At 35.9% G+C, this 24,944-nt stretch overlaps 2 protein-coding genes across 11 annotated transcripts in view; one reads left to right on the top strand and one right to left on the bottom strand.

Annotated features, from left to right (window-relative positions):
- The window catches only part of LOC100877669 (rho guanine nucleotide exchange factor 17), a 76,891-nt gene extending 71,021 nt beyond the window's left edge, over positions 1–5,870 (top strand). For all 8 annotated transcript variants that reach the window (XM_076535704.1, XM_076535710.1, XM_076535707.1 and 5 more), the window contains 4 exons: positions 152–478; positions 1,145–1,315; positions 1,920–2,203; positions 2,315–5,870. In XM_076535704.1, the coding sequence (XP_076391819.1) occupies positions 152–478; positions 1,145–1,315; positions 1,920–2,182 (761 nt within the window). In that variant the 3' untranslated portion in view covers positions 2,183–2,203; positions 2,315–5,870. The remainder of the gene's footprint in view (positions 1–151; positions 479–1,144; positions 1,316–1,919; positions 2,204–2,314) is intronic.
- Positions 13–24,944, bottom strand: LOC100877558 (prostaglandin E2 receptor EP3 subtype). Of its 3 annotated transcripts, XR_001096941.2 has the most exons (7): positions 23,833–24,944; positions 22,985–23,224; positions 13,722–13,899; positions 11,694–11,932; positions 8,883–9,111; positions 528–654; positions 13–422 (listed from the first exon to the last, which is right to left on the bottom strand). XR_001096941.2 is itself a non-coding variant. In XM_076535713.1 (6 exons), exons 1-6 carry the CDS (start codon positions 24,043–24,045, stop codon positions 7,345–7,347), a joined length of 1,209 nt encoding a protein of 402 aa, XP_076391828.1. In that variant the 5' UTR covers positions 24,046–24,943; the 3' UTR covers positions 6,449–7,344. The 3 variants fall into 3 exon arrangements, 2 of the variants coding, with proteins under 2 accessions (XP_076391828.1, XP_003706357.1); XM_076535713.1 differs by lacking the exons at positions 13–422; positions 528–654 and adding an exon at positions 6,449–7,457 and having other exon boundaries at positions 13,722–13,896; positions 23,833–24,943; XM_003706309.3 differs by lacking the exons at positions 13–422; positions 528–654 and adding an exon at positions 6,449–7,457 and having other exon boundaries at positions 23,833–24,942.

Genomic DNA, 24,944 nt, shown 5'->3' with positions numbered 1-24,944 from the left:
AAGTTCAGCAGATCATTAAAAATTAACAACTCAATATTTTATTTCAACAAATACACGCAAAGATTCTTAAGGGTTGTAAAGTTAATATCACTAGATCAATATTTGGTATCATTTTAACGATTCTTAATCGATAATAATAATAAACTTGCAGTGGGTGGTTGGAACACACCCGACCCGACGACCGTGTCAATCGGTACAGCGGCATCTCCGGTCACGAAGATGCTTCCGGTGTCAGGGAAACTTTGGTGCGGTTGTCACAACTCCGTGAAAATCCTGAACACCCATACGTTGGATATCGAGCACACGTTCGCTGTCAGCAACGACACGTCCTTATCAGTTTCCTGTATGGCAAGTTCAGGTGGTCTTGGAGTCTGGATTTCTTTGCACAACAGTGCCGTACTGCGACTCTTCCATTCTGGTAGCTACGAATGTTTGACGGACATCAATATTGCACCAGCTGTTACCAAAATGCTTACCAGTAAGTCTCTATATACAAGATATAATATATAAGATGATTATATGCTTACCTGTAAGACCTTCCAGTATCTAATCATTGGTGTTCGCAAACTTGTTAGTTCCATTAATTTATTGGATCTTAAAACTTGAGGTTCTCCACATCTGGAAATTGGTTGTGTTGAGGTATCTCACCTGACTCTGAAAATAATTTTTAATTAGAACTATTATAATGAAAGTATTAGAAGATTGGTTATGACATTGGTTACATCTTTGTTAACTTATTTGTTTGCAAATGACTGATCTGTTTTATTGTAAAAAGTTAACCTATATGTATATGAATAAGCTGTGTAGATCAGGTAGATCTTACATTTAACAAAACTCATTCTATTTGTCAGTTGACGCAGGATTAAGACTGACACCTGATTCCCTGTACACTTATTGCTGACCAAATATGTCCACACCCTATATCTTATATCTCCAAACCCTACCACACATGCTGAGACCATGTGTGACTTTTTTTGCAAGGTCCCTAACAGGCATGACAAATGAAGCTTCAGTCACTTCTCCAATTGCAGGGTCCCTTTGAACACTACACCTCAGTGAAAGATATCTAATACGTCTGCAGCCTTCTGTCTACAGACTTTCTCTGCTGGTATTTATTTTAACGGAAGCTTTAAACTTGTTGCAGGTTGCGATGACATAATACGACAGCATAAGGCCGCCTGTCTCAGGGTCACCGCACTTTTGGCTTGCAACGAGTTGCTTTGGATCGGCACAAGCGCCGGCGTACTATTAACCGTGCCAATTCCCCATATAAAGCCATCCACTCAGAGGATGTCTCAGCCGCCGATCGTAACTGGTAGGTATTGACGTCACCTTCGATCGGCTATAATCATCGTTATTGCTTCCGATATAATTAGAAGCTGGCTAGCGGGCGAACATCGTGCTTACCGCGAAGTGTACCGCTTCGACGCCATCGAGATACAGGCGTCGATCAATCATTTGCGAAATTTTTGGACCCATTCGTTTCCTACACGTGATAACGTGCCTACGCGCGATATTTATAAGGCGCTCGAGCGATTATAAATCTTAGGAAACCTTTGACGTCGATTCTGTCATGTTCTCGGTGCCTTTAAAATTTAATTGCGATAGTCGTTTCGCGACGAAACTCGTATTTTTGTACGAGTCTGTCTATCTTCTCGCATTTCTTCCGCTCGGTGAGCGAAGACACCGAGGCACATTGAATTTTAATTGAAGAGATCGTGAGATTGGGTCAGAAGGTTATGTTCATAGCAATTCATAACAGATGCGAGTTCTCTGTAGTATCGTTTGCGTTTTTAGACAGCATTTACTGACTCAAAGACTCCTTGTTGTAAGAATGAAGTTGGAAGTCTAATTACTAATTTGCTAAGTTGCATGTTAATTACTAAGTTACAAAGTAATTATCTTGCAATATGTACTAGGTATTCCCCATGGACATACCGGACACGTTCGTTTCCTTACATGCGTGGAAACGATCGCGCCATCGAAACCAGATCCACGTCCAAAGGTGAACAGATACTCTCTGAAATCTAGTAAAACTCAGCAGAATAACATCAATCGCGGAAAGCTGCTGGTAATTTCGGGAGGAGACGGTTACGAGGACTTCAGAGGTCCACAAGCATCCGCGGAGCTGCAGGCTGGTCGCGAGGATTCGACCAACCATCTGCTGCTATGGAAGGTGTGATGTGATCTAGTACGGCCCTCGGTACGTATTCTTTTTCTCATTGTAAAACGAATATATGCGAAGGAACGTATCTCCTATAAACTTAACTTTGTAATAATGTTAGGAAGTAATGTTAGGAATTGATGCTTTCAGGTAAGGGCCGCAGTTCACGCACGTCGGCATGACACGCCGTGGGAATCGTTGTCGCGTGTGCAATTCACACGTGGTCGGGTCCGTCATCGTCCGATCGTGGCTGTTCAGGACGTATTCGCCCGACGATTTTTCAGGGAACGTGGAAAGGTTCTCTGGCTCGTTTTAGCCGAGTGGATCAAGACCAGGATAAGGGAGGTCCGTTAGCATCGAGGAGAACACGGTTTCCAGATTATGGAGTCTAACATTCGTCATTAACGGTGATCAAAGCTCAAGAGAATACCTTCAAGTGATTTGTTCGACATTTGTTGGAGTGTGTGAAACGGTTCACTGAAATCAAACAATTCCTTCGTTGCAACTTTGATAAACAGAATGGTTGCTACCGCTGGTTGATTTCAGGTAATCGCTTCCATGCGAGTTTGTGCTTTGTCTTGAATGAAATAACGAGCAGGAAGATATGTATACGTTCCGAGAATTCGATTTGCGTGCTCGCCAGGACGATGTACGAAACAATGAAATGTAACGAAACAGGATACCTGGAAGAGCGTTGTATCGAGCTTACACAGACACACACATACACACACATGTATACATGAGGTGACACTGGCCTAAAATAATTTACGCGCTAAAGAAAAGGGAACTAATCGAGTTAATGTGCCAAAACGAATTTATCATTGTCCACCGATCGACGTAGCGCGCTCGCGAAAGCCGACTACGTTCGTTAGTCGTTTAATTAATAAACACAAAACTGAATGTGTTCGTGTTTAATCGTAAATGGAATTCCATCGAGTTTATTGAACGCTGCACGCGTCGCTAGCATACGTATCGGATACGAATATCACAACACCTTTTTGGAATTGAAATTTCTCTGATTGTATATTGTTATAGTTGCTGATCCACGGACTCGTAATTTGCTCCAATGTGAACGAGAGAAAGGGGCGACAATTGCGCCGAATATACTCCTGTTGTGTAGAAGACCAAAACGACGATGTATTTGATAACATTTTTCTCTTCTTTTTTTGATTTTGTTGAAAATTGTTGCAAGAGAATGCCAGAGAATTTTATTGAAGAAATTCTTTTAATGCCTTCAATAAATGTTTGAGAAGCAATCTATAGTTGTTTGTTCGAATCACTTTATAGTAAGCAACTATGGTTGTTAAGGATAGAAGGGTTAAGTTTAGTTGCAATGTTTACCTAGGAATTTGATGTGTTGTCTGCATCTGTATTCATGGTACAAAATTCGAGAGGCCAATTCATTATAGCTTCCCCGTTTCAGGGTACTTCAGTGTAGATCTTAAGCTGTTTCAAATAGACTCTTGTTATATTGCCATTAATGGAAGTATGGATGGGGGAGGCAGTATTGATGCAATCAATTTTTATATTTTTGCATTTCTCAACTTCTGAATTTCTAGATTTCTAGATTTTTAGATTTCTGAATTTCTAGATTTCTAGATTTCTAGATTTCTAGATTTTTAGATTTTTAGATTTCTGGATTTCTGGATTTCTAGATTTCTGGATTTTTAGATTTTTAGATTTCTAGATTTCTAGATTTCTAGATTTCTAGATTTCTAGATTTCTAGATTTCTAGATTTTTAGATTTCTGGAGTTTTGGATTTCTAGGTTTCCAAATTTCTAAATTTCCAAAGTTTCTAATCACCAAATTTCTAACTTTCAAATTTTCCAAATTACAATATTTATAATTTCTAAATTAGAAAATACGAAAATATAACAATTTGAGAATCTAAAAATTTTTTAAATTGAAGTTTCATCCTCCTAAATTCTGTTCGTGGTAATGTAACAGTAAAACGCCAATAAAAGTTGTAAAGTTGGCAATATAACGAGAGTCCATTGTATATTTGACCTTTTTACAACTTCTAACGCGTCACGGTTGTATCGACCATTGCGAAATCAACATACAGCGTATTTGACAATAATTAATCGATATCGATTCTTCCAATAGTCCTATACACAGAAAATGATTTTCTCCGCACAAAAAATTTCAATAATTGGCCGGCGATATAATCGTCGAAGTTTTATTACGATTTCTTTGAACTAGGACCGAGGACACTTTACAGCTTCGGACTCCTCTTCCTAGATCTTTAATTTGTTGAAACAATAAGTTTCTTTTTTTATTGTACGATGGAAGGAATAGACGTTTGAAACATACTAATTGTACCTTCAGAAATGTTAGCAGTTGTGTAGACGTAGAAACGTGCACAAAGGAAGATTAGTCAAACAAATATCAGTAATGATATCGTTTTACTGAAAGAGCCGGTGACGAGCTTCAAGACTTGTATTTAAATAATAATTTAAATACAAGACACATCCAATTATAACCCTAATCCTTTAGGGTTATTAACCATAACATTAATCCTTTTTTGAATAAATGGTTTCCTCGAGCCATTATTTCTTTTAAGTGCCATTTTACTGAATTGCAAACGAATTTATGATTAATTACCTCAATAAAGTATACTTAGTTCGAAAACATATCCATAATTCAAAAGAGGGTTAATTCAATAATTATTCTATTAAAAACGTATTTTCTCCTGTCGACTGGCTCCATTCAGAAAAACGATTATCCACAGCTTTTTCCAATTTTATTTCATCACAAAACTTTTTCAATTTTTGTGATATGAAGCTGAATAACATTCGCCAATTCAAGGGTGAATTTTAATTACAAATTCAAATTTTCTGAAGATTTAACTTGAAGGGTAAGAGTGTTAGAACTGGCTTCATTATTCTTTTGTAGTTTATTTCTATGAAAAAAATCGAGGAAAGGAATTATTTTTTATACATAGTTCAGTTAATTTTTGTTTCGCTGAAAGTTTCAATTTCAGTTGAAGGAACACAGTTTGAGAAACACAGATCTAGGGAAACACTATATGTACACGATATCGACATATACGTGTGATAAATTGCTGTTCACAAGCCTAAAGCTCGAGATCAAGATAAAATCGCTAATGAAATCGTGGTCCACGGGGCTTATATTTTGTTTATCGGTGTGAATTTCTATTATCGTAGCGAGACGTGTGTATCTTTAACGCGTTTGATCACGTATGAAAGAGAGAGAAAGAGAGGGAGAGATTAATTAAATGCGTGTGACGAATTCTGCCTTTGACGTACGTCTTTCACGAATAATTGTTTGTCTGTAATGCAACGTGTAATTGCATCGTTGCGTGCGTGTGTGGACAAAAATGGAATTGTATGAAATGGCGTGATCGTTTGCAACCTGAATGGACGATCAGCATGATCGAGTAAAAAATCTAGCCGTTTCATTTTCCTTACAGTTAGTGTGATAGAGAAAGCGATTTTCGTGGACGAACGATGGGAGAGAAAAAACAGAAATATTATTTATTATAGCTAATTAAGGTATGCGAAAGTACGCAAGGTGTATCGCGACTGATACCGTGTACGAATGCGTCTGTGGTATATTTCTAGTGTGCAATAAAAGGTGTCGTGTATTCAGCAACGATCGCGTCCGTAAGTTATTATTAATGTTATAAGTGTCTAGAGGCAAAGAGATACGTAATTGCGTAAAAATATATTTGTATTATATGTACTCCTTCCTTCCTTGGTCTTCTTATTTCGTCCCGCCATTTTCGTTAGACGATATTCTTCTGCTTTTAACGTCGCAACGATTTGTTACGCAGAATTTCATGACGATACAAAACGATACATTGTATGACAATACATAAAAATTAAAGTGAATCAACACGTGAATAAATTCATAGGTGATCTGGAGATATAACACATATCACATGTGTTCAACAGGTAAAAAAAATGTTTGGGAATACAATGCGTAGGTGATCTAATGTGTAGAAATACACATGTTAGTAATTTATCGTGTAGGTGATTTAACGCGTTGAAATACAGCACGTAAATGACCCAACGCTTAGAAATACAGCGCTCGTTAATATTACGCGTGGGAAATACAACGTGTGATTTGACGCGCAAAAATACAACACGTATTTGAACTAACATTTGATCCAACGCGTGGAAATATTTCGTATAGGTGATTAAACGCGTGAGTAATCTAACCCATCTAACCCATCTACCCCAGTAATCTAACCCATAAAATATAACACGCAGATATCGCGTGGAAATAAAATTCTAAGAAAGGGTAGTAACGTCACCATATAAGCTTAACAAAAGTGATTACAATTTATTAGTACCATTACATCGATACAATATACGGTTTATGACTATGAATTACACCGGTAAAGTAAACTTAGAGTAATCGTTAAGTATGTAACTGTATATCAACTATATACATACAAATTTCACCACCGATACTCGAGAAAAAATAGATGCACGCGTTTCTTAAATTCTATCCGAAACACTTTAAGCATCGAATACTTTGGTAATTGTGCATTGCTCGTTTGTAATTGTTGCACGTTCGCATTAATTTATTGACTAGACACACATTTGCGCAACGGTGATAAAATGTCGACACTGTACGGTGCATCGATATATTAGGCCATTTTACAAGAATACATTCTTTCCCAATTTACAAATGCGAAGGACTCACCCTCACTTGCAGACTGCAAACGAGCAGAGTATTTCGTTAACTAATTAATATTCTTTGGAAATTAACGAAACGCACATCGAATGCGATTATTTGGAATGCTGATTGCTCCCCTCTACAATAACCTCGAATTCTCTAATATTTTCGTGTCTGATTAGTCTCTGAAAGATCGTGTTAGAATAATTAGTCGGGACTGTTAAGATTACAGTAAATTAAAGAAGTTTGAACATCCGATACAAAGTTGTACACGAAAATCAGCGAGGTATCGATCTCAACGTCGGGTTTGCACGATCTTTGATATTCCTCGAAAATGAAGAACTGTCCAATTCTTACAACTTCTTGAAACGGTAATCGTTCGGTTCGAAATTTCACACGGTTGATACACGTGTCGTTCGATCAAATTTTTCGCAGCGAAGCGAGCGAAGATCTTCCGTTTTGTTCGAACAGCTCAAGGTTGGCCATCGTGGCTGTTGAGCCGTTTCAGGAAGATCGTTCGCTGAAGCCTGTCTCAAACGGAAACCGCCACTAACTGAGGATCGCGTTCCTCGCTAACAGGTGTGGAGGGTGCCTCGGTGATCGGAGTCGACGGATCACCACTGCTGCCCTGATGGTCTGTAGTACCTGTCAGGTATTTAAACAGAGTCCACTTGAATCGTACATCACATCGATATTGTCATATATACACTGATAAGCGGTTGTTGAAAGCTGTGTAAGCTGCGACGGGTTAGATCAGTGATGGGCAAGTGGACGTGCAAGTGGTGGACACTCCTGATGGATTATTGTTTCTCAGTCTGACTAGTGCTTTCATCTCTAAATTTCTGAATAGCCGTCATGAAATTTGTAAATTTGCAAACTTGGAAATGTTATCTCCACACTTTTTACCCGAGTTTCTATATTTCGAAGATTTGGGAAATCAAAATTTCTATATTTCGTAATTTAGAAATTTCCAACTTAACTTTCCAAATTTCTTAGTTTTGAAATTTGTAATTTTCCGAATCTGACAGTTCGAAAATTTGAAATTTCTCTACTTGCTAAATGTTTAAATTTTGCCATATTTTTGAATGACCAAATTTGAAAATTTGAGATTATGTGCACATCGGTGCCCTATGGGCTCTTCAATGAGCACTTGAGCTGCCCATCACTGAATTAGGCTGCACTATTTGTCTATCTAATTCGGTAGCTCACACCAAAAATTTTGTAATATGCATGAATATGTAGATATTAGGGGTGCGTTTAGAAACATTCATCACAGAGGGGGTGAAATATATGAAACTATTAATTGAATATATATACAGGACTACTGATAGTGCGATTTAATTTATTTTATGTAGAATGAGGTGCAAATTTTGTAAAACTAAAATAGCGGACAATTTTCAGTGTGAGCCATTGTAGATTACACTAAAATGAGTTATCAACGTTTGTTAATGATTAAGAAGCAACTAATATCAATGTTATTTACAAATGATTTTATACACCTTTGTACCTTGTTATAGAAATTTCTACACCTTTGTTATAGAAGAATAAAATTAAAGTTTAGTTGAAGCGTTGAAATATTTGTATGCAAGTGAATATACAAAAGAGGAGTTATAGAAGTATTTTCATTTTATATATTCATTGCATAACTGTTATTTAATTTTTAATACTGTCAAAGAACGTTTCTGTCCAAACATGATTCCACAGTGATTCGCCATTTTGATTTTCGACGAATCGTTGCGCAGCGAGTGGGTTAAAAACATACCAATCTCGTCCCATTTGTTAATCGAAAGTGCAATTGAGAATTAATTATCGATCAGTAATTAAATATAGTATATACGTTACGCAACTGCAATCAATTTAACTGCAAACTAAAACCAAAACCGAAGACAATTAAACAAAACGCAGGAAGACAGAAAATATAAAAATTGAAGAATACTAAAGTAGATAAATTAATCCCCTAAGTATATTTGATATCTCAAAACTTTTCAAAGAACTCAATTCCGAAGTTTTTAATATTGATCCCAGTTGCGTGGTTCAACATTTAACAAACAAAATAATTTTCAAACTCACCGTTGAACGAATTCGATCGACTTCTGGCGGGCCAACAGATCTTGCAAAACGGTTTCAAGATGCGGAATCTCGGTCGTGACATTCTCAGCAATACATAGATGTACGGATCCAAAGTGAAATGAATACAGAGAAGAATATCAGCCGCCACGTGGAACATACGAATTAATCTTCGCTGGAGAATCGCCTCTTTGGGTAAATGAATAGAGAACTGAGCCAGTGGAATGGATATCTGTCGACATAAATCATGAATGTAACATTTCCTATTCAAGCTTGTGAAATTTTAAACGTTCAGTATTTTTTAATTAAATATGTATTTATGGTACAATGTAACCAAGTTATTTTTTATTTGTTCAGTGTAATAATCGCTTATTTATAGTACGTTGATTAGTACAGATGCATTTATTATTTGTTTCCCTGAAATTTTGCGATTTTTTCAACTGACATTTTATACTTGACCCACTAAAAAATAAAAATGATTTCTTCCTCCGTATAAGTGCTACTAAATTCGAGTACCCTCAAATTATTTATTTGAAACTAGTTAAAAGTTCCTCCTCGTAAAATTGTAAAACTAATCCAACTTTCTTCATACAGATTACTGACATTAGAAAGGGGTTGTTTTGTACAAACTTCAGTTATATTACTCCAGGGATGCGAAGGAATACAGAGATGTAGCATGCGAGAAGAAACGAACACATTTCATGAGATCACAAAATGGTTACGCGGTTTAACAAAACATTCACCTCGGCAATCAATACAGCTCGTTTAGAAAACAGGCCAATTATATTTGAGGGTGTGTTTGCTAAAAATAATTGTATCGCCAGATCAATACGAACCCGCGTGTTTACTTAAGGGACAACGATAAAAATACATGGTGGTCGTTGATCGGCCATTTTCTCGTCGTTTCTTTAAACTTTAAACTGCTCCACCTACGAATCGCTCGGATAATATCGATGTTAGCGTCGATCGTTTTGCGGATGTCGCGAGTCGATCGTACGTGAAGAAATTCTAAACTGATTTGATGGTTTTAACCTTGGTACGGGTTACCGGATGTGCGTCACGTTTGCAACTTTGCGGATCTGTTCGTACAAGCGTTCACGAACAGGAAACGATAGCAAATATTTTCACTTCGAGGGCAGTTCGACATTCGTGAGAAGCTTTACCGGAGAGAAATTCGCGAATAAGATGCTCGACGGATAAGGGAGATGGAAATTACTCGTGAGTATGCAATCACCGTGCCGAGTGCATTGTTCGATGCGATTCTATTCTCGGTGACAGGATGCTGGATTAAAAATTCAGGAATGCGAAAGCTTCGATGACAATGATTCTCTAAGTTTGACGTGAAATCTTATCGGCTGGTTCGATGCACCTTAACCCCAGATTAGAGCGCGTGTCTTTAAACTAACCGCTCCAGTTTTGGGACTTTCAAACTTACGAACTTTCGAATTCTCACATTGAAAATTTATTTTACGAAGTATCAAATGTACTTGTAAATTTGTAGATATGTACAGACTTGCAAATTTTCAGATCTAAACATAGAAATTCACTAATCTTCAACTCCAAGAATATGTAAATTTGTAAATCTTCAAATCTAAAATTATAGAAGTTCACAAATGTTCAGACTTACAAGTTTTCTATTCTAAAAATTGAAAAATTAAAAAATTTCCAACCGTCAAATTAAAAAATTTGAAATTCGAATACTCTCTTATTTCAAAAAGTTGCGATTCATAATTCTACGAAATGATTACATTCAGAATTCTCTACAATTATGCCATGCTTGAACGAAATCAGAGTTTCAACAATCATGCACTCTTGTGCGTCACAAAAGAGACCATCAGATGATGTGTCCACAAAATAAACCATCAGATTATATCTCCACAAAACAAGCCATCTGAGGATTAAAATAATCAAATTGCAAATGAAATTTAAGTAAAAAGACAAATAAAACTTGTAGGTTTATAGCTGAAATATAGCGGAAGATGGTGCGATATATGATTGTAAAATCGTTAGATTTATACTTAAGGAAGAAGCGTGGCTCGGAATGAAAACTGTTTACAATGAATTGAAGTGCTCGTCACGAGCGCAAATTTTATCGATGTTTCAACGTGGTAGAATCAAATATTATCTTCAAATGTATCTTCGGTAAACACGTCACGTAAATACCATTGGGTACCATAAAAGAGAGTAACCGGAAGCTCTCTTTACCTCGGACCTTTCGTGTTTGCGATGTGTTGCCAAAATATATCGTCGGCAGGGGGTCTATGGGATATCTATTAACACTGACAGATACAAAGTTATATTGTTTTTGGACGTATATTATTTCAAGATCATTTAACCATAAAATATTTGAAAGATATTCGAAAGAACGTGAATCATTATTTAATTAAATATAGTCGTGCATCACTGTGCAGATCTTATCTAATTTTGTTAGTATTATTAAAAAATTTAATATAACACAAATATCACAATCAAACTAAAAATGTGCAGAAACTCGATAAAAAAATGTCAATAAATAACTGCAAGTCATTGTAAAAAAAATAGAAGACCAAAATACAAAAGTTAAGACAATTAACTACAAAAAAAGTTACAATAATAAAAAGTAAAAAAGTAATAATTATGAAGAATTATAATTATCGGTGATTAAAATTATTTTCCTGTCATCTAACATAGTACATAACGGGCCAACAGTTTCAATATCGTTTGAAACCGGAAATAGCCACATCGTATGAATTTCAATCAGCTTGCCAAAATTTAATTGACGAGCGCGTGCGAGGAAATTAACGCAATTAATCGCTTGTATCGTCGATCACGTACCATTTGCGGCATCCAACAAATGACGAATGATATCGATAGGACGGCCATTAATCTGGCGAATGCTCTTTCCTCTGCCGTGGTGACGACTTCCGTCGGAGGGCCTGTTACCGTCAAAAGAGGCTTCGCTCTTGAAGAGGATCTTGTTACGCGCCGTAGAGCACCTGCCTTGCGATTCAGTCTGCTAAGTGCTCTAGAAACGGCCAGGTTACACCAGACTATCGACAGACAGAGCACGGTACCTGCAATGTTAGGAGACGATTAATTGTTTTTGGGATATAAAATAATTCGCTTGTTGTGGAAATTGTATGTTGGGGTGGAAAGGTGGGGTGAGTGAGATTTTGGGGATTTAGGGATTTGGAAATTTGGGAATTTGGGGATTTGGGACTTTAGGGATTGGGGACATTGGAGATTTGGGGATTCTAGAATTTGGGACCTTAGGGATTTGGGATATTGGAGATTTGGGAATTTGAGGATTTTGGACTTTAGGGATTTGGGACATTGGAGGTTTGGGAACTTGGGATTTTGGAAATTTGAGGATTTGGGACATTGGAGATTTGGAAATTTGGAGTTTAGGAATTTGAGGATTTGGGACATTGGAGATTTGGAAATTTGGAGTTTGGGAATTTGAAAATTTGAGACATTGGAGATTTGAGAATTTGGGGTTTTGGGAATTTGAAGATTTGGGAATTTGAGGATTTGGAAATTTGGAGTTTAGGAATTTGAGAATTTGGGACATTGGAGATTTGGAAATTTGGAATTTGGGAATTTGAAAATTTGAGACATTGGAGATTTGGGAATTTGGGGTTTTGGGAATTTGAGGATTTGGGAGATTGAAGATTTGGAAATTTGGAGTTTAGGAATTTGAGGATTTGGGACATTGGAGATTTGGAAATTTGGAGTTTAGGAATTTGAGGATTTGGGACATTGGAGATTTGGAAATTTGGAGTTTGGGAATTTGAAAATTTGAGACATTGGAGATTTGAGAATTTGGGGTTTTGAGAATTTGGGGTTTTGGGAATTTGAAGATTTGGGAATTTGAGGATTTGGAAATTTGGAGTTTAGGAATTTGAGGATTTGGGACATTGGAGATTTGGAAATTTGAGTTTGGGAATTTGAAGATTTGAGACATTGGAGATTTGAGAATTTGGGGTTTTGAGAATTTGGGGTTTTGGGAATTTGAAGATTTGGGAATTTGAGGATTTGGAAATTTGGAGTTTAGGAATTTGAGGATTTGGGACATTGGAGATTTGGAAATTTGGAGTTTGGGAATTTGAAGATTTGAGACATTGGAGATTTGGGAATTTGGGGTTTTGGAAATTTGAGGATTTGGGATATTGCAGATTTGAGAATTTGAGGATTTGGGACTTTAGGGATTTGCAACATTGAAGATTTGGGAATTTGAGGATTTGAGACTTTGCGATGTTAAAATGTAGGGAATTTGGGGCTCTGGAGATTTTAAAACTTTTAAGTTTGAGAACTTTTTATATTTGAAATTTGAAGATTTGAGAATTTGAAACTTTAGGAACGTGCAATATCATAGACTTGAAGTTTTTAAAATTCAGTATTTAAAGAATATAGCAGTTCAAGGATTTGGGACATTGGGTAAATGGGACTTTAGGTATTTAAGATCACAGGAATTCGAAATTATAGTATTTCAGGCCTTCAGACTTAGAACTTTGAAAATATGGATCTGTAGAAATCCAGGACCGGAATTTGGGTTAATGATCATACTTACAATAACACTCAACCCTTCCGCTTTAAAAATATGATCTCAACCTTCATAAAAAGGGTTAAACATAATCAATAAGTCATTCAAGCCTGTTCCCCCATTTTCCTCAACAATTTTTCCACAGTCGTTCAATTCTTAGTACCCAATTTGTTAGCTTTTTTTCATCCAAGCTAATGCTCTTAAGATAATCAAGCGCTCAATCAAACGAGTTTGGATAATGGAATGATGGCAATATATTATCAAAGAAAAGTATCGATCGCAATAACATTATCATACATACAAGTATCATATATACTCACCGAAAAAGAACCAAACGTAGGCGTAAGCTATGTCTGCTGGTTCAGTCGCCTCTCTGTATCGAACACACCGTTCACCTTTGTAATAAACACCGAAACCCAGAACCGGAAAGCTCGTCAATGCCAGAGCGACCAACCAAAGCACCAGCATGCAACGAACAATTACCGGATACGTCACCTGCTGGAGAACACATGGGTGTCACAGATTAGGCGGCACAAGAATCAATCAATTTCTTCGTCGATATCATCGCGATAAGATTAAGTGAATCGTCCTATAAAAATGAACGAACAGGTTTATCTTTTTCCTTATAGCTGGTTGCCATGCTTGGAGCATTTGAGGTCAAATATCAGAAGAGTTTTCTTTGCGTGACTGGGTTTTACGTTTTTTCTTGGATTTAATTGGTAAAATTGTGAGTTGCGGATTTGGTAATCGATTTTGGTAGAAATTACTGGGGTTGCAAATTAAAAGATTGTTAAATTGTTACGTAGTTAAATTTTCAAGTTAGAGGTTGCAAATTTGAGGATTTCAAGATTTCTGAAGGTACGAATTTCTGGTCGTTGAAATTTTGGGAGATTCGAGTTAGAGGATTTTAGGGTTTCTGAAGGTTCGAATTTCTGGTCATTGAAATGTCGGAAGATTCAAGTTAGGGGATTGTAAATTTTAGGAGGGTCGAATTTCTGGACTTTAAAATTTTGGGAGATTTGAGTTAGGGGGTTTTAGGGTTTCTGATGGTTCAAATTTCTGGACGTTGAAATTTCTCAAGATTCATATTTGGGGTTTTTAGATTTTAGGAGGGTTGAATTTCTGGATTTTAAAATTTTTGAAAATTCGAGTTAGGGGGTCTTAGGATTTCTGAAGGTTCGAATTTCAGGATTTTTAAATTTCTGGAGATTCGAGTTAGGAGAATTTTAGGGTTTCTGAAAGTTCAAATTTTTGGCCTTTAAAATTTCTCAAGATCCAAATTTGAGGATCTGAAGATTTCGGTAGGGTCAAATATTCAAGTTTTTAATTTACCAAGTTTCTTTCAGATTTCCAAATTCCAAAAATTCCCAGCAATCCCAAACCTTCTAAATCTCCAAATTTCTAAATCTGAAAATTCCCACCCTCCCAAATTTTCAATCGTTCAGATTGACAACCAAATTTCAAAGTCCTAAAATATTGAAATCTACTTTCTTCCAACTTAAAAAATTCGCTCATCAAAAAATTTAGAATGTCTCGAAATTTTTAAGTTTAACACCTAAATTTGAGTACACCGTTAAAAGTCTCAACAAAATCCAACTCTAAACAACAATTTACGTAACCAGCACTATTCAGTGAAAACTTGTCAAATATCGTGTAACATTTGCCACGTGTGATGTTTAGTTACACGAAACCGTATCAAACTGACGACAGAAAAGTCAACGAACTTTGGTGGCAACGCGTGACGAAAAACAGTCGACGAATATTGATTCAGTTCTAATGGACCTCCAATGACTTTAACACGGCCAATCATATCAGAGAAGCCGGAGCAGAAGAGTCCTCGATGTTTCGTAAACTTCACGCACTTTCCTACGAAAGGTTTTTGGCCGCGACCCTGCAAGCTAAAATAGGTGAACTATGCGTCAGATTGACTTTAAGGTTTCTTGACTCTGTAATATTATATACACCTTCGATCTTTTTATAGAGATGAAGAAAAACGCGGAAAAGGATTCGCTGCGTTTCGTCATGGGATGAATTTCGTCCACAGTGAAATCGGAACAACACTATTTGTCATTCGGTGAATTCGAAATTGCCGTAAACAAATCGTGTTTAATCTCTGGTTCTTCGTTATTTAAACCTGTGATTCATGTCGTGTTATTTTCAAGTGAAGATAATTAAGGAAGACCAAAGTAGCTTTTCAAGTACTGTAATCAATAAAACAGGCACGTGGCTACTTGAAATATTTAAGACGTGTACTCGGAGTTTTTATTACAATCGAATTGGGGCATCAGATTCCATTATGGCGGATTACCGGACATAACCTTCGTATAAGATAATTTAACACTAAAACTAGCAACCCGGTCAAATGACCCCTCCACAAGTTTCTTATTATAAGGTACACATTTTGTTAACCCCTTCCCGTGCCATTTATTTATCAGATGCGTTAGTCAAGACTAACTATTCAGGGCTATAACATTAAAACGAACAAAGAAAATTAAAATGTTGTGAGTATTTTATATTCAGGTGTCCTTGATAATGCAACTTATAGTTGGACTTAAATTTCAAGTTGAAAAGTATTCAAAATTTGAGTAAGGTTTATCACATTTGAGGTGTAAGTGCGTCACGAGTGAGACTCGTTAAAGCACGGGAAGAGGTTAAAGCATTCCTTGAAATCAGTATTGATTTTCATCAAAATAAAGAATGAATGTTTCGTCGCTTATTTATTTTTGGACTTCATCTTCATTTTCAAACTACACACTATGTCGGAAAAGTAATAAAACTTTTCAAATTTAAGGAAAACTAGTGCCATCTATTAAAACAATATTTTATCTGAAAACAGTATACCTTCCCTACAAAACACAACAATCGTTATTGGATTCGAGCAACGAATTGTAAACTTGTAGCGTTTAATGCGACAGAACCTTTCGTCATCGACGAAATAAAATACAAAATGATTTTGAATAAAAAAAATTAATTTTGTCAAAATAACTCATTCTTTTCTTTCTATTAAAAAGGTTCTGTTATTTTTCCATCATGTGTAAGTACACATTATATGCCGGTAGGTTGTGTTAAAAGACATAAGGTTATGTTTATTTTTTAATGAAAGCCATGTTTAAATTTACCGAAATTCGTGGATAAAAATGAAGATTCCCTATATGGCTCGAGTGTCACGAAATCGCGATCCTCAAAACAGAAAAAAGGGAAATGAAAGCATCGGGAGCTTTATCGTCCGTTGCGGAGGCGGCTAAGTGCTTTCAAGGGGAAAATGAGAGAAAGTCCTTTTATAAGAAACAGTGGAAGGCTCACGTACGCAGACAAAGTGGAGAAAATTAAAGAGGGTGTAATAAAAAGAAACCCTAATTTCTCCAACATTGTATCTTGCGTTTAAAGCTGATCGTTTCATTGTTTTCCGCGATTCTGAATTTAATAGCGATGCGTTCGGTAAATGGATCGAATTAGAAACAGATTGAGTTCACGCAATCCGTGAACTTGAACCGTCATTTCAAACTGACGTCTCGTCAGCAAGCTACTGAATGCTCCAAAGAAATTCAAGAACCTTGAATATGAGAGACGGCAAGACGTTTATCAAAGAAAACGTTGTTTGCCGGAAGCGAAAGTTACAAGTACCTTCAGTTCAAAAGCTCAACAAAATAACTTTTTCATCTCATAAAATAATCGATTAGAGTACTTCGTCGTCAATCGAGTATTTATTATTTCAGGGTTTTATCGATGGAGTAATATTAGAAGCACAAAACAACGGTTTACGATGAAACTTATTGGGAAACAATATTCGCGATCGACTGCGATTATCGGAGATAATGCGATGTAAACTTACGACGATGACGTCAATACCCTAGATACAATTTAGCAATGGAAGCACTGTATCAGTTTTTGGTTAAACGATGAGTGTCTGGGGAAATCTTTCAGAAATAAATTTTAATTTGCCAGAAGTATTCGAGAATTGTTAATGAAAACTTCAATTGTCTTTTGTAGGTTTGAGACTCGGAAAGTTTGTAACAATGGTTACCATAGAATAAAAAGTACCTACATAATTTTTAAAGGTGAGCTGTTTAAATATAAAACTTTTGACGTTTCTTTGAATAAAAGTTTAAACATTGAGTATAGCATTTTTCTGAGATTTTAAACTTCTAGTACTCTAAAGTTAATTATAATAATTGAGAAATTTAGAAGGAACATAAAATGATCACATAGAATAAAAAGTACTTACATAATTTTTAAGGGTGAGCTGTTTAAATATAAAATTTTTAACTCTACTTTGAATAAAAATTTAAAAATTGAGTATAGTATAACAAGTTTGTGAATAGATTTTAAACTTCTAGTAATCTGAAATTAATTATAATAATTGAAAAATTCAGAAAGAACATAAAATGATCACATAATTAAATAATTTAACCTTGAAGTATAAAGACATAATAGATGTAACAACTACGTCGTAAAATTTTTGTATTTATTTTAAAATGCTTAAATGTCCATATAATGTCCGTATAAACATCTAAATTAGAGCACTATATAAACTCCATTTCCAAAATTTTCCAATAACATTCGCGCGTATAATTTATCGCAGTAGTAACCGTCACACGTAACCAATTAATTTCTCGCATCCCCAAAGATCCGTATAATCCATAGAATCCACTTAACCTTTCGAGGAACCCTTAATTTCGGAGAAAAATCGATTCGCGAAGCGGACGAGGAATTTTGAAAGCTTCACGTTGCGCAACCCTACAAGCAGCATCTCACTCGTTACTTCATGTATCTGCTTCGAAGGGGGCCGAAAAAACGAGGCATCGTAGTTATTCGGTGTCGTGAATCACTCGTTAAATCGCACACAAGTAGCTACTACGAGAAAATTTCGCGGAGATAATTTTACACCGTTCAATTTACTTTGGCTACCGTTTTTCGATCGCCTCGTGAAAGTGTCGTCGAGATTGCCGATCTGTTCGGATCGTTAGACGCGAGTACGCCCACTAAGTTCCTTCGTCTATGTAATCTCCTCTGCTTTCAACCGGTCAGCCTTGGTCGAAACATAAGTAAATCCGTCGCGTCAGAAATTTATGGTGCACGTAGAGTCCCTGGGGAGCTGCTAACGAGCTTTGGATTTTCACTGCCCCAGTGCTCTCCAATTTGCTTTGATCGACTGATTGCGCTCTATTTTTGCGGGTACTTCGATCTTGATGGAATTAAATTGAACTCTGTCATTGAATACTGTCATTCTGTTTGTATCGTGCTACTTTGTAAATTACCATGAATTGCACATTACTCTTTATTACGTCAAACTCAGAGCTTCACGTTTGTTCACATGTGAATACACATGTCAACATGTGTTTTTACTGATGCAAATTTGGAATTTTTTATATTTGTAATTTAGAGATCGATCAATTATTAAGTTAGAACTTTGGGAAGATTTTCGTATCTACATTGACTTGTAAGGAAATATAATAATCAATTGGGATTACTGTATCATTGTATCATGTATCAATTTTTGATGTGAGAGTTTTGCTAATATGTGATATATTACATATTTAAGTAGTGATACATTAACTAATATCAAAGATTCCTCTATAGAAAATAGCAATACTGTGCAACAAGGTCCGAACACCTACTATTACATATTTAAGTAGAGATACATTGTCTACTATCAAAAATTTATCTATAGAAAATAGCGATAAAGTCCTAACCCCTACAAGTCTCCGAAACTTCAAAATTTTCAAATTAATAAGCTTAAATATTTGTGAACAGTGTTTAACACGTAGCACATAACTTCTGTAATTATCAATGTATACCAATATTTCGATAGTTCGTTAATTGCATCGTAGATGAGAAGCTCTAAGTTTAATGGAATCACGTATGTTGCTCGTAACTTTGATAGCGAGGTACCGACCTCGTTACATAAATCCGTGGAAGTACATAATGAAGAATTTGACGAAAACACTGTACGTGAGTGAATACACGTATCATAAGTAAAAGTTGGACCTCATTGTAAACCGGTGCAGAAACTGGAGAGAAGTATCCGAGTGGGATTAATTTTCACTGACCTTGAATCGCCTCTCAAAACTCAACATTCATTGAATCCTTGAAATTTAGCATTGGGATTATAGATTCTATTGCTGCTTTCATTTTCAAATTCATTTCATTTTAAAAGTATCTGAAGAAAATTTTCGATCGATTATATATTATTAACCTTAGGATTCGATATTGTTTCAGTATTCTGAATAAGAACTGAAATACATTGACCACCTAAGGTCTCTAAAGAAAATTTTCGATCGATTATATATTGTTAACCTTAGGATTCGATATTGTTTCAGTATTCTGAATAAGAACTGAAATACATTGACCACCTAAGGTTTCTAAAGAAAATTTTCGATCGATTATATATTGTTAACCTTAGGATTCGATATTGTTTCAGTATTCTGAATAGGAACTGAAATATATGTATTGACCACCTAAGGTCTTCAATTTTACAATGTCGTTCAGAATGTTATTAGTACTCCGCAACCCCAAACTTATACAGAACCTATTCTTAGATTTCGTACATAACTGTTATGCAAATATTCTATTCAATCAATCTATCCGAATGGACTATTGATTTAAAAGAGTTCCACACGTGGCCATATTTGGGTCACAATATGGGTCACGCACTTTTCACCGCGAGACAATGGGTACAATTGTATTCAACACCTATGAATGTACGTTTTTACTATTAGCTCCCATAAGTGAAAATGTTTGCTGAATTAAATATTGGAGCCCAAAACATGTTTATGACGAATAGTTAAACAGCGAAATATAGTCAAATAGTTAAAGCAAAATAGTCTCACAAGTTGAACCAAATAGCGAAACAAAAATTGATGCAAATATCTTCGAACAAAGATCACACGAATCTTATTTCGCCCCGAATCTCTGTTTAGAAAATGTATCACGGAAAATGTAAACGAAACGTGGCGGGAACTAATCGAATGACCTAATAGATCGCACCAGAATCAGTTCTTTAATCGCTAAGAATAATTAGACGATGCTGTTGATCACGTAGCTTCTTTTTCTCGGAAATAACGCGAGGTTTTTTCGAGCTATCGCGTGTTATCACTATCGCGAGAATTTGGAGGTACACTCGCGTGTTTCCATGACCCATGACCCTTCGTAATCGTGATGCTTGGAATTACGTAGATCCTGTATCTGCATCTTTTGGGAGATTGGCGAATTTGTGAAAACTGTTCAAATGATAAGTTGCACCACCGATGATAGAGATCTTTGAATTTGTTTACAAATTTTGCGGTGAATGGATGTTTGAGGCAACACCATGACAATGGGATAAATACGCCACGTGCAAGTTCGTCGTATTGAAGAATGTGAAACGTTTTTAGGCAAGAAATGAAGTATTGAAACAGAGGTGTATATAACTTTCTTCTTTGGCGAAATTTTGCAAGCTTTTACTCTTTATTTTGATCATTTTCAACGCTGCTTGAAATATTTAACTGTGAGAATTTGGGATTTTGTAGAATTTTAAGGTTTTAGTATTTTGCTACTTTTGGAATTTTTTGGATTTTTGTAATTTTTGGGATTTTAGGAATTCTTGGGATTTTGAGATTTTTGGGATTTTAAAATATTCGAATTTTGGAATTTTGAAATATTGAAGTATTAGAATATTGGAATATTGGAATTTTAGAATTTTAGAATTTTTGAATTTTTGAATTTTTGAATTTTTGAATTTTGGAATTTCGGAATTTTGGAATTTTGGAATTTTGGAATATTGGAATATTGGAATATTGGAATATTGGAATATTGGAATATTGGAATATTGGAATATTGGAATATTGGAATATTGGAATATTGGAATATTGGAATTTCTAAATATTGGAATTTTGAAATATTGGAATTTCGGGATATTGGAATTTTGAAATATTGGAATTTCGGGATATTGGAATTTTGAACTATTGGAATTTTGAAATATTGGAATTTTGGGATATTGGAATTTTGGAATATTGGAATTTTGGTACCTTCAGAATATTAGAACCAAAACTTAGAAATTTCAAACTAGATCTTCCACAAAATTTCAAAAAGCACTCCAACTGCTTAAGAACACATCAGAGACATGCTTTAAAACTTAAGTATAGAACCTGAGTACATAGCTTGTGCAAATAATTCACGTTTAGGGATTTTAAAAATGCAATCCATCGTTTAAATCATCAGCTACAACCACACCCAGAAGAAAGTTAAAACGGAAGTGGTATGTTATGACGAATGAATTATATTGAGGTAATGCATGTTTCGATGCCAGTTTAAATAATTGTTTCCGCCGCGTCTTAAAAGGCGGCAAATTGATATAAACGAATCATTGTTTCTGGCTGAATGATGAGATTAATATTCGCATGTCGTTCATCCGATACTGCAATCACAAGATTCGCAAGAATGTCAATGCGAAGGACTTTTCTATCATTGATTCCGTTGGCGTGGCACGCGTCATTCGAATGTTCGATAATTTTTATATCGATGGAGCTGATCGTATCATTAAATTTATGCAGCATTTCAAGGATACGCTCAGAATAATATTAAACATAAACATACCTATTCTTGAAGAAGGTAAAACAATATATAAAATATATTAGGGGTACCGAAAAGTAATCTTAAATCAACAAAATAATTTCCATCAGTTTCTAACGCTTTTAGCTAGCGCAAAGGCAATTGTTCCCTTCTTAAAAAAAGTCCTTCGATTTTTCATACAAAAACTTTGAAATCATCGAAGAAATTTTGATTACTTTTCGGTACCCCTAATATTATGAAACAAAATATTTTAATAATTAATGTGAAATTAACACGAAGTTAAATCTCAAAAGCTCTAAAACATTTTTTCGTGCGATGGAAATAAGTTTTTAAAGTTTGAACGTAAACACTTCCCAAGATGTCGAAAGACCAACGTACTCTAATATCAATAGAACGTCAAATAGTTCTGTAATTTTCAGCCCATGTTCACGCTACTTCCAGTTAAAAAAATGGGTCAGGTCTACACGCAGTGTACAGCCTATGTAACGTGACCCTTATCACGTACAGATAAAACCTATGGAGATCATTCCGTTGGGTTAATATCTTCTTTTACTCCTGTTTATCTCTATGGCCCACAAAGTGTCAGTCTTTCGAACAAAGGGCCGTGACAGCTTTTATGACACTAACATTGAATCTAATTGCTGTTCTCAAAAGTCACTGTGCATGTAGAGATGTGAACCATCAAATATTTCTTCGCTAAAATTTATTATAATTTGATGGTACTCGAATATGAAGTACTAAGGTACCTCGATTACCTTACTAAGGTATTTCAGCTCAACCTTGAAATATGGCAAGGTTTAATCCCAAAGTTTCACCCAAATCAGATAACGAATTATAACTATAAAAAATAATGTTATAGCATTATTTGATAAAAATGCTTAGTGTGTTTATTAATCAGTTATGTTGTGAAGTTTGCGTGATCGTGAGATTTCAGCCAAAATATTTCTGAGGATAAAAAAGTTTTGTGAAGGGTTTATAAAGCTCAATACGAAGGTCAATCCTCTAGGAAGGTTTATCAAGGATCTTGACTTACTTTCTGATAAACGAAGGGCCTGGTCAAGGCTAGCCACCTTTCGGCTGCCATCACGATGGCGACGCAACCACTGAATAAGCCAAATAGTCTCCACACCACGCGAAGGGAGCAAAATCCTCTCGTAGATATCACGCTGCCGACATAAATTGTGATATACATCTGAACCAACATCCCTAACAAAGCAACAAGATCGTTGATCGCCAGGCAACGAAGCATCAGCAAGTGTTTTCGGTTCCTCCTCTGAAACAAGCGAATCCATCAATTATTTTCGATATACCCAAGAAAATTCCGTTGGGAAAACTCGTTTCTTCGAGTTTCAAACTTTATCGTTTCTGGGCATAATTTATCTATTTCGTTAAAATATACGTAGCTGTGTTTTGAATCGTTTTTTTCTGTCGTGATCAAATATTGATCTCAGAGGATAATGTCTGATTACGTCTTTCGAAATTCTTTTTGATAACAAAGACTTTAATAGCAGCATTATTTCATTTCTTGTAATTTTGCAAGTGAAATATATCTAAAACATTGTTATAAAATTTATCGGTGTAATTAGGGTATTTTTATGGATTAAAACGTCTGCATTAACAAGAATATTATCTAAACAATTTCCACGTAATGAAATAGGTACACATTTAATAAAAATTTTACAACACAAGTTGAAACAATTTATAAGTTAAAAATATAACGAGTGAATATCTGTTACAACTTTGTATTATAATTCACAAGAATTTGTACTTGAATATTTAAAAATATTCGACCAGGAACTAATTACAGTGTCTCAAATTAACTTGAAGTTGATTGACGATGGTAATTACTTGACGTAATCGTTTCTAGGAAAGTGTTTTTACCTTATCTCGATGAAACAAAATGACTAAAGCAGACACGTTGCCGATCACACCGGTTAGGTACACAAGGGTGAGCACCACCTGAGTAGCGAAGGTCACGTGCCTCTTGGTATCTTGTCCGCTACCATTTGCTCCGGTAATATTAGGTGCCATCGTAGTCGAGTTGAATAGCATAATCAAGGTTTCGTTCCAGTCTTCCGTCGAGGTGAGCGACATTTTTGACTCTCGTAATCGTCAAATAAAAGCAATCGATACACCGTAAAGTCCCGCGAAATTCGTACGAACGATCTATTTCAAACGGAAGTCGTGACGTGATTAGCGATGCAACGATTCAGAGACCTCATTGTTTATTATAAATTATTCCGCGTTCACGATCTTGGTATCATTGCGCTCAAATCGTCTCGAACCCTTTATCTCGGTTTTCCTTTACGTGAACAGCAACCGTAGAAAACTACAAAATTTCCTATTAGAGCATAGTCATTGTTCGAAAACGTCTCTCGGCTTATGTATCGTTACAGGCTATCGTGCACACATTTGGTGCCCTATTATCGCGTCGCTCCCTTGCGTATTACCGGCGCTGTTGCTGTTTAGGGCCTGCACTCGTAGAGTTTCTCATGAAACGTGACAACGTTGTAGCTGGACCCTTTTGTATAACTACCTGCTTTCCCGGGCCTTTATTTCATCCAGCTTGCGCGTACGGTGTGTCACAATTGCCGCAACGAATCCACTCTGGTTCACCGATTGATTTTCGGCAAAAACTCTTACTTACAACACGAAGAACAATTTTTTACCGAATTCCATCAACCGAACGAGTAGATTATTAATTTCAATAAAACGAAGTTGCACTTTGGAGTCAAAAATTAATATACTTTGAGTGATAAAAAAAATCGCGAGTTTAGTGAGATTTCATTGACTGAATCGATTTGATCGACTGTCGACGAAATTGCGTTTCTCAATTCCTTTCAAACCTCGATCAACGCGGCTTGATAGCTCAACACGTTCTTCTCGTTGGAAAATATCGGAGAATTAACGATGTGAGTCTATAGTCGAGTTTGAAGATACGGGCGAGGAGAAAGCGCCTCCTGACTCCTTCGACCGCGAGAGTCGCCGCCACA

The sequence above is a fragment of the Megachile rotundata genome, chromosome 9 (genome assembly GCF_050947335.1).
Source record: "Megachile rotundata isolate GNS110a chromosome 9, iyMegRotu1, whole genome shotgun sequence".
In the NCBI taxonomy this organism is placed as follows: Eukaryota; Metazoa; Arthropoda; class Insecta; order Hymenoptera; family Megachilidae; genus Megachile; species Megachile rotundata.
Note: the sequence above shows the minus strand (reverse complement) of the source record. Positions and strands in the feature narration are given on the sequence as shown.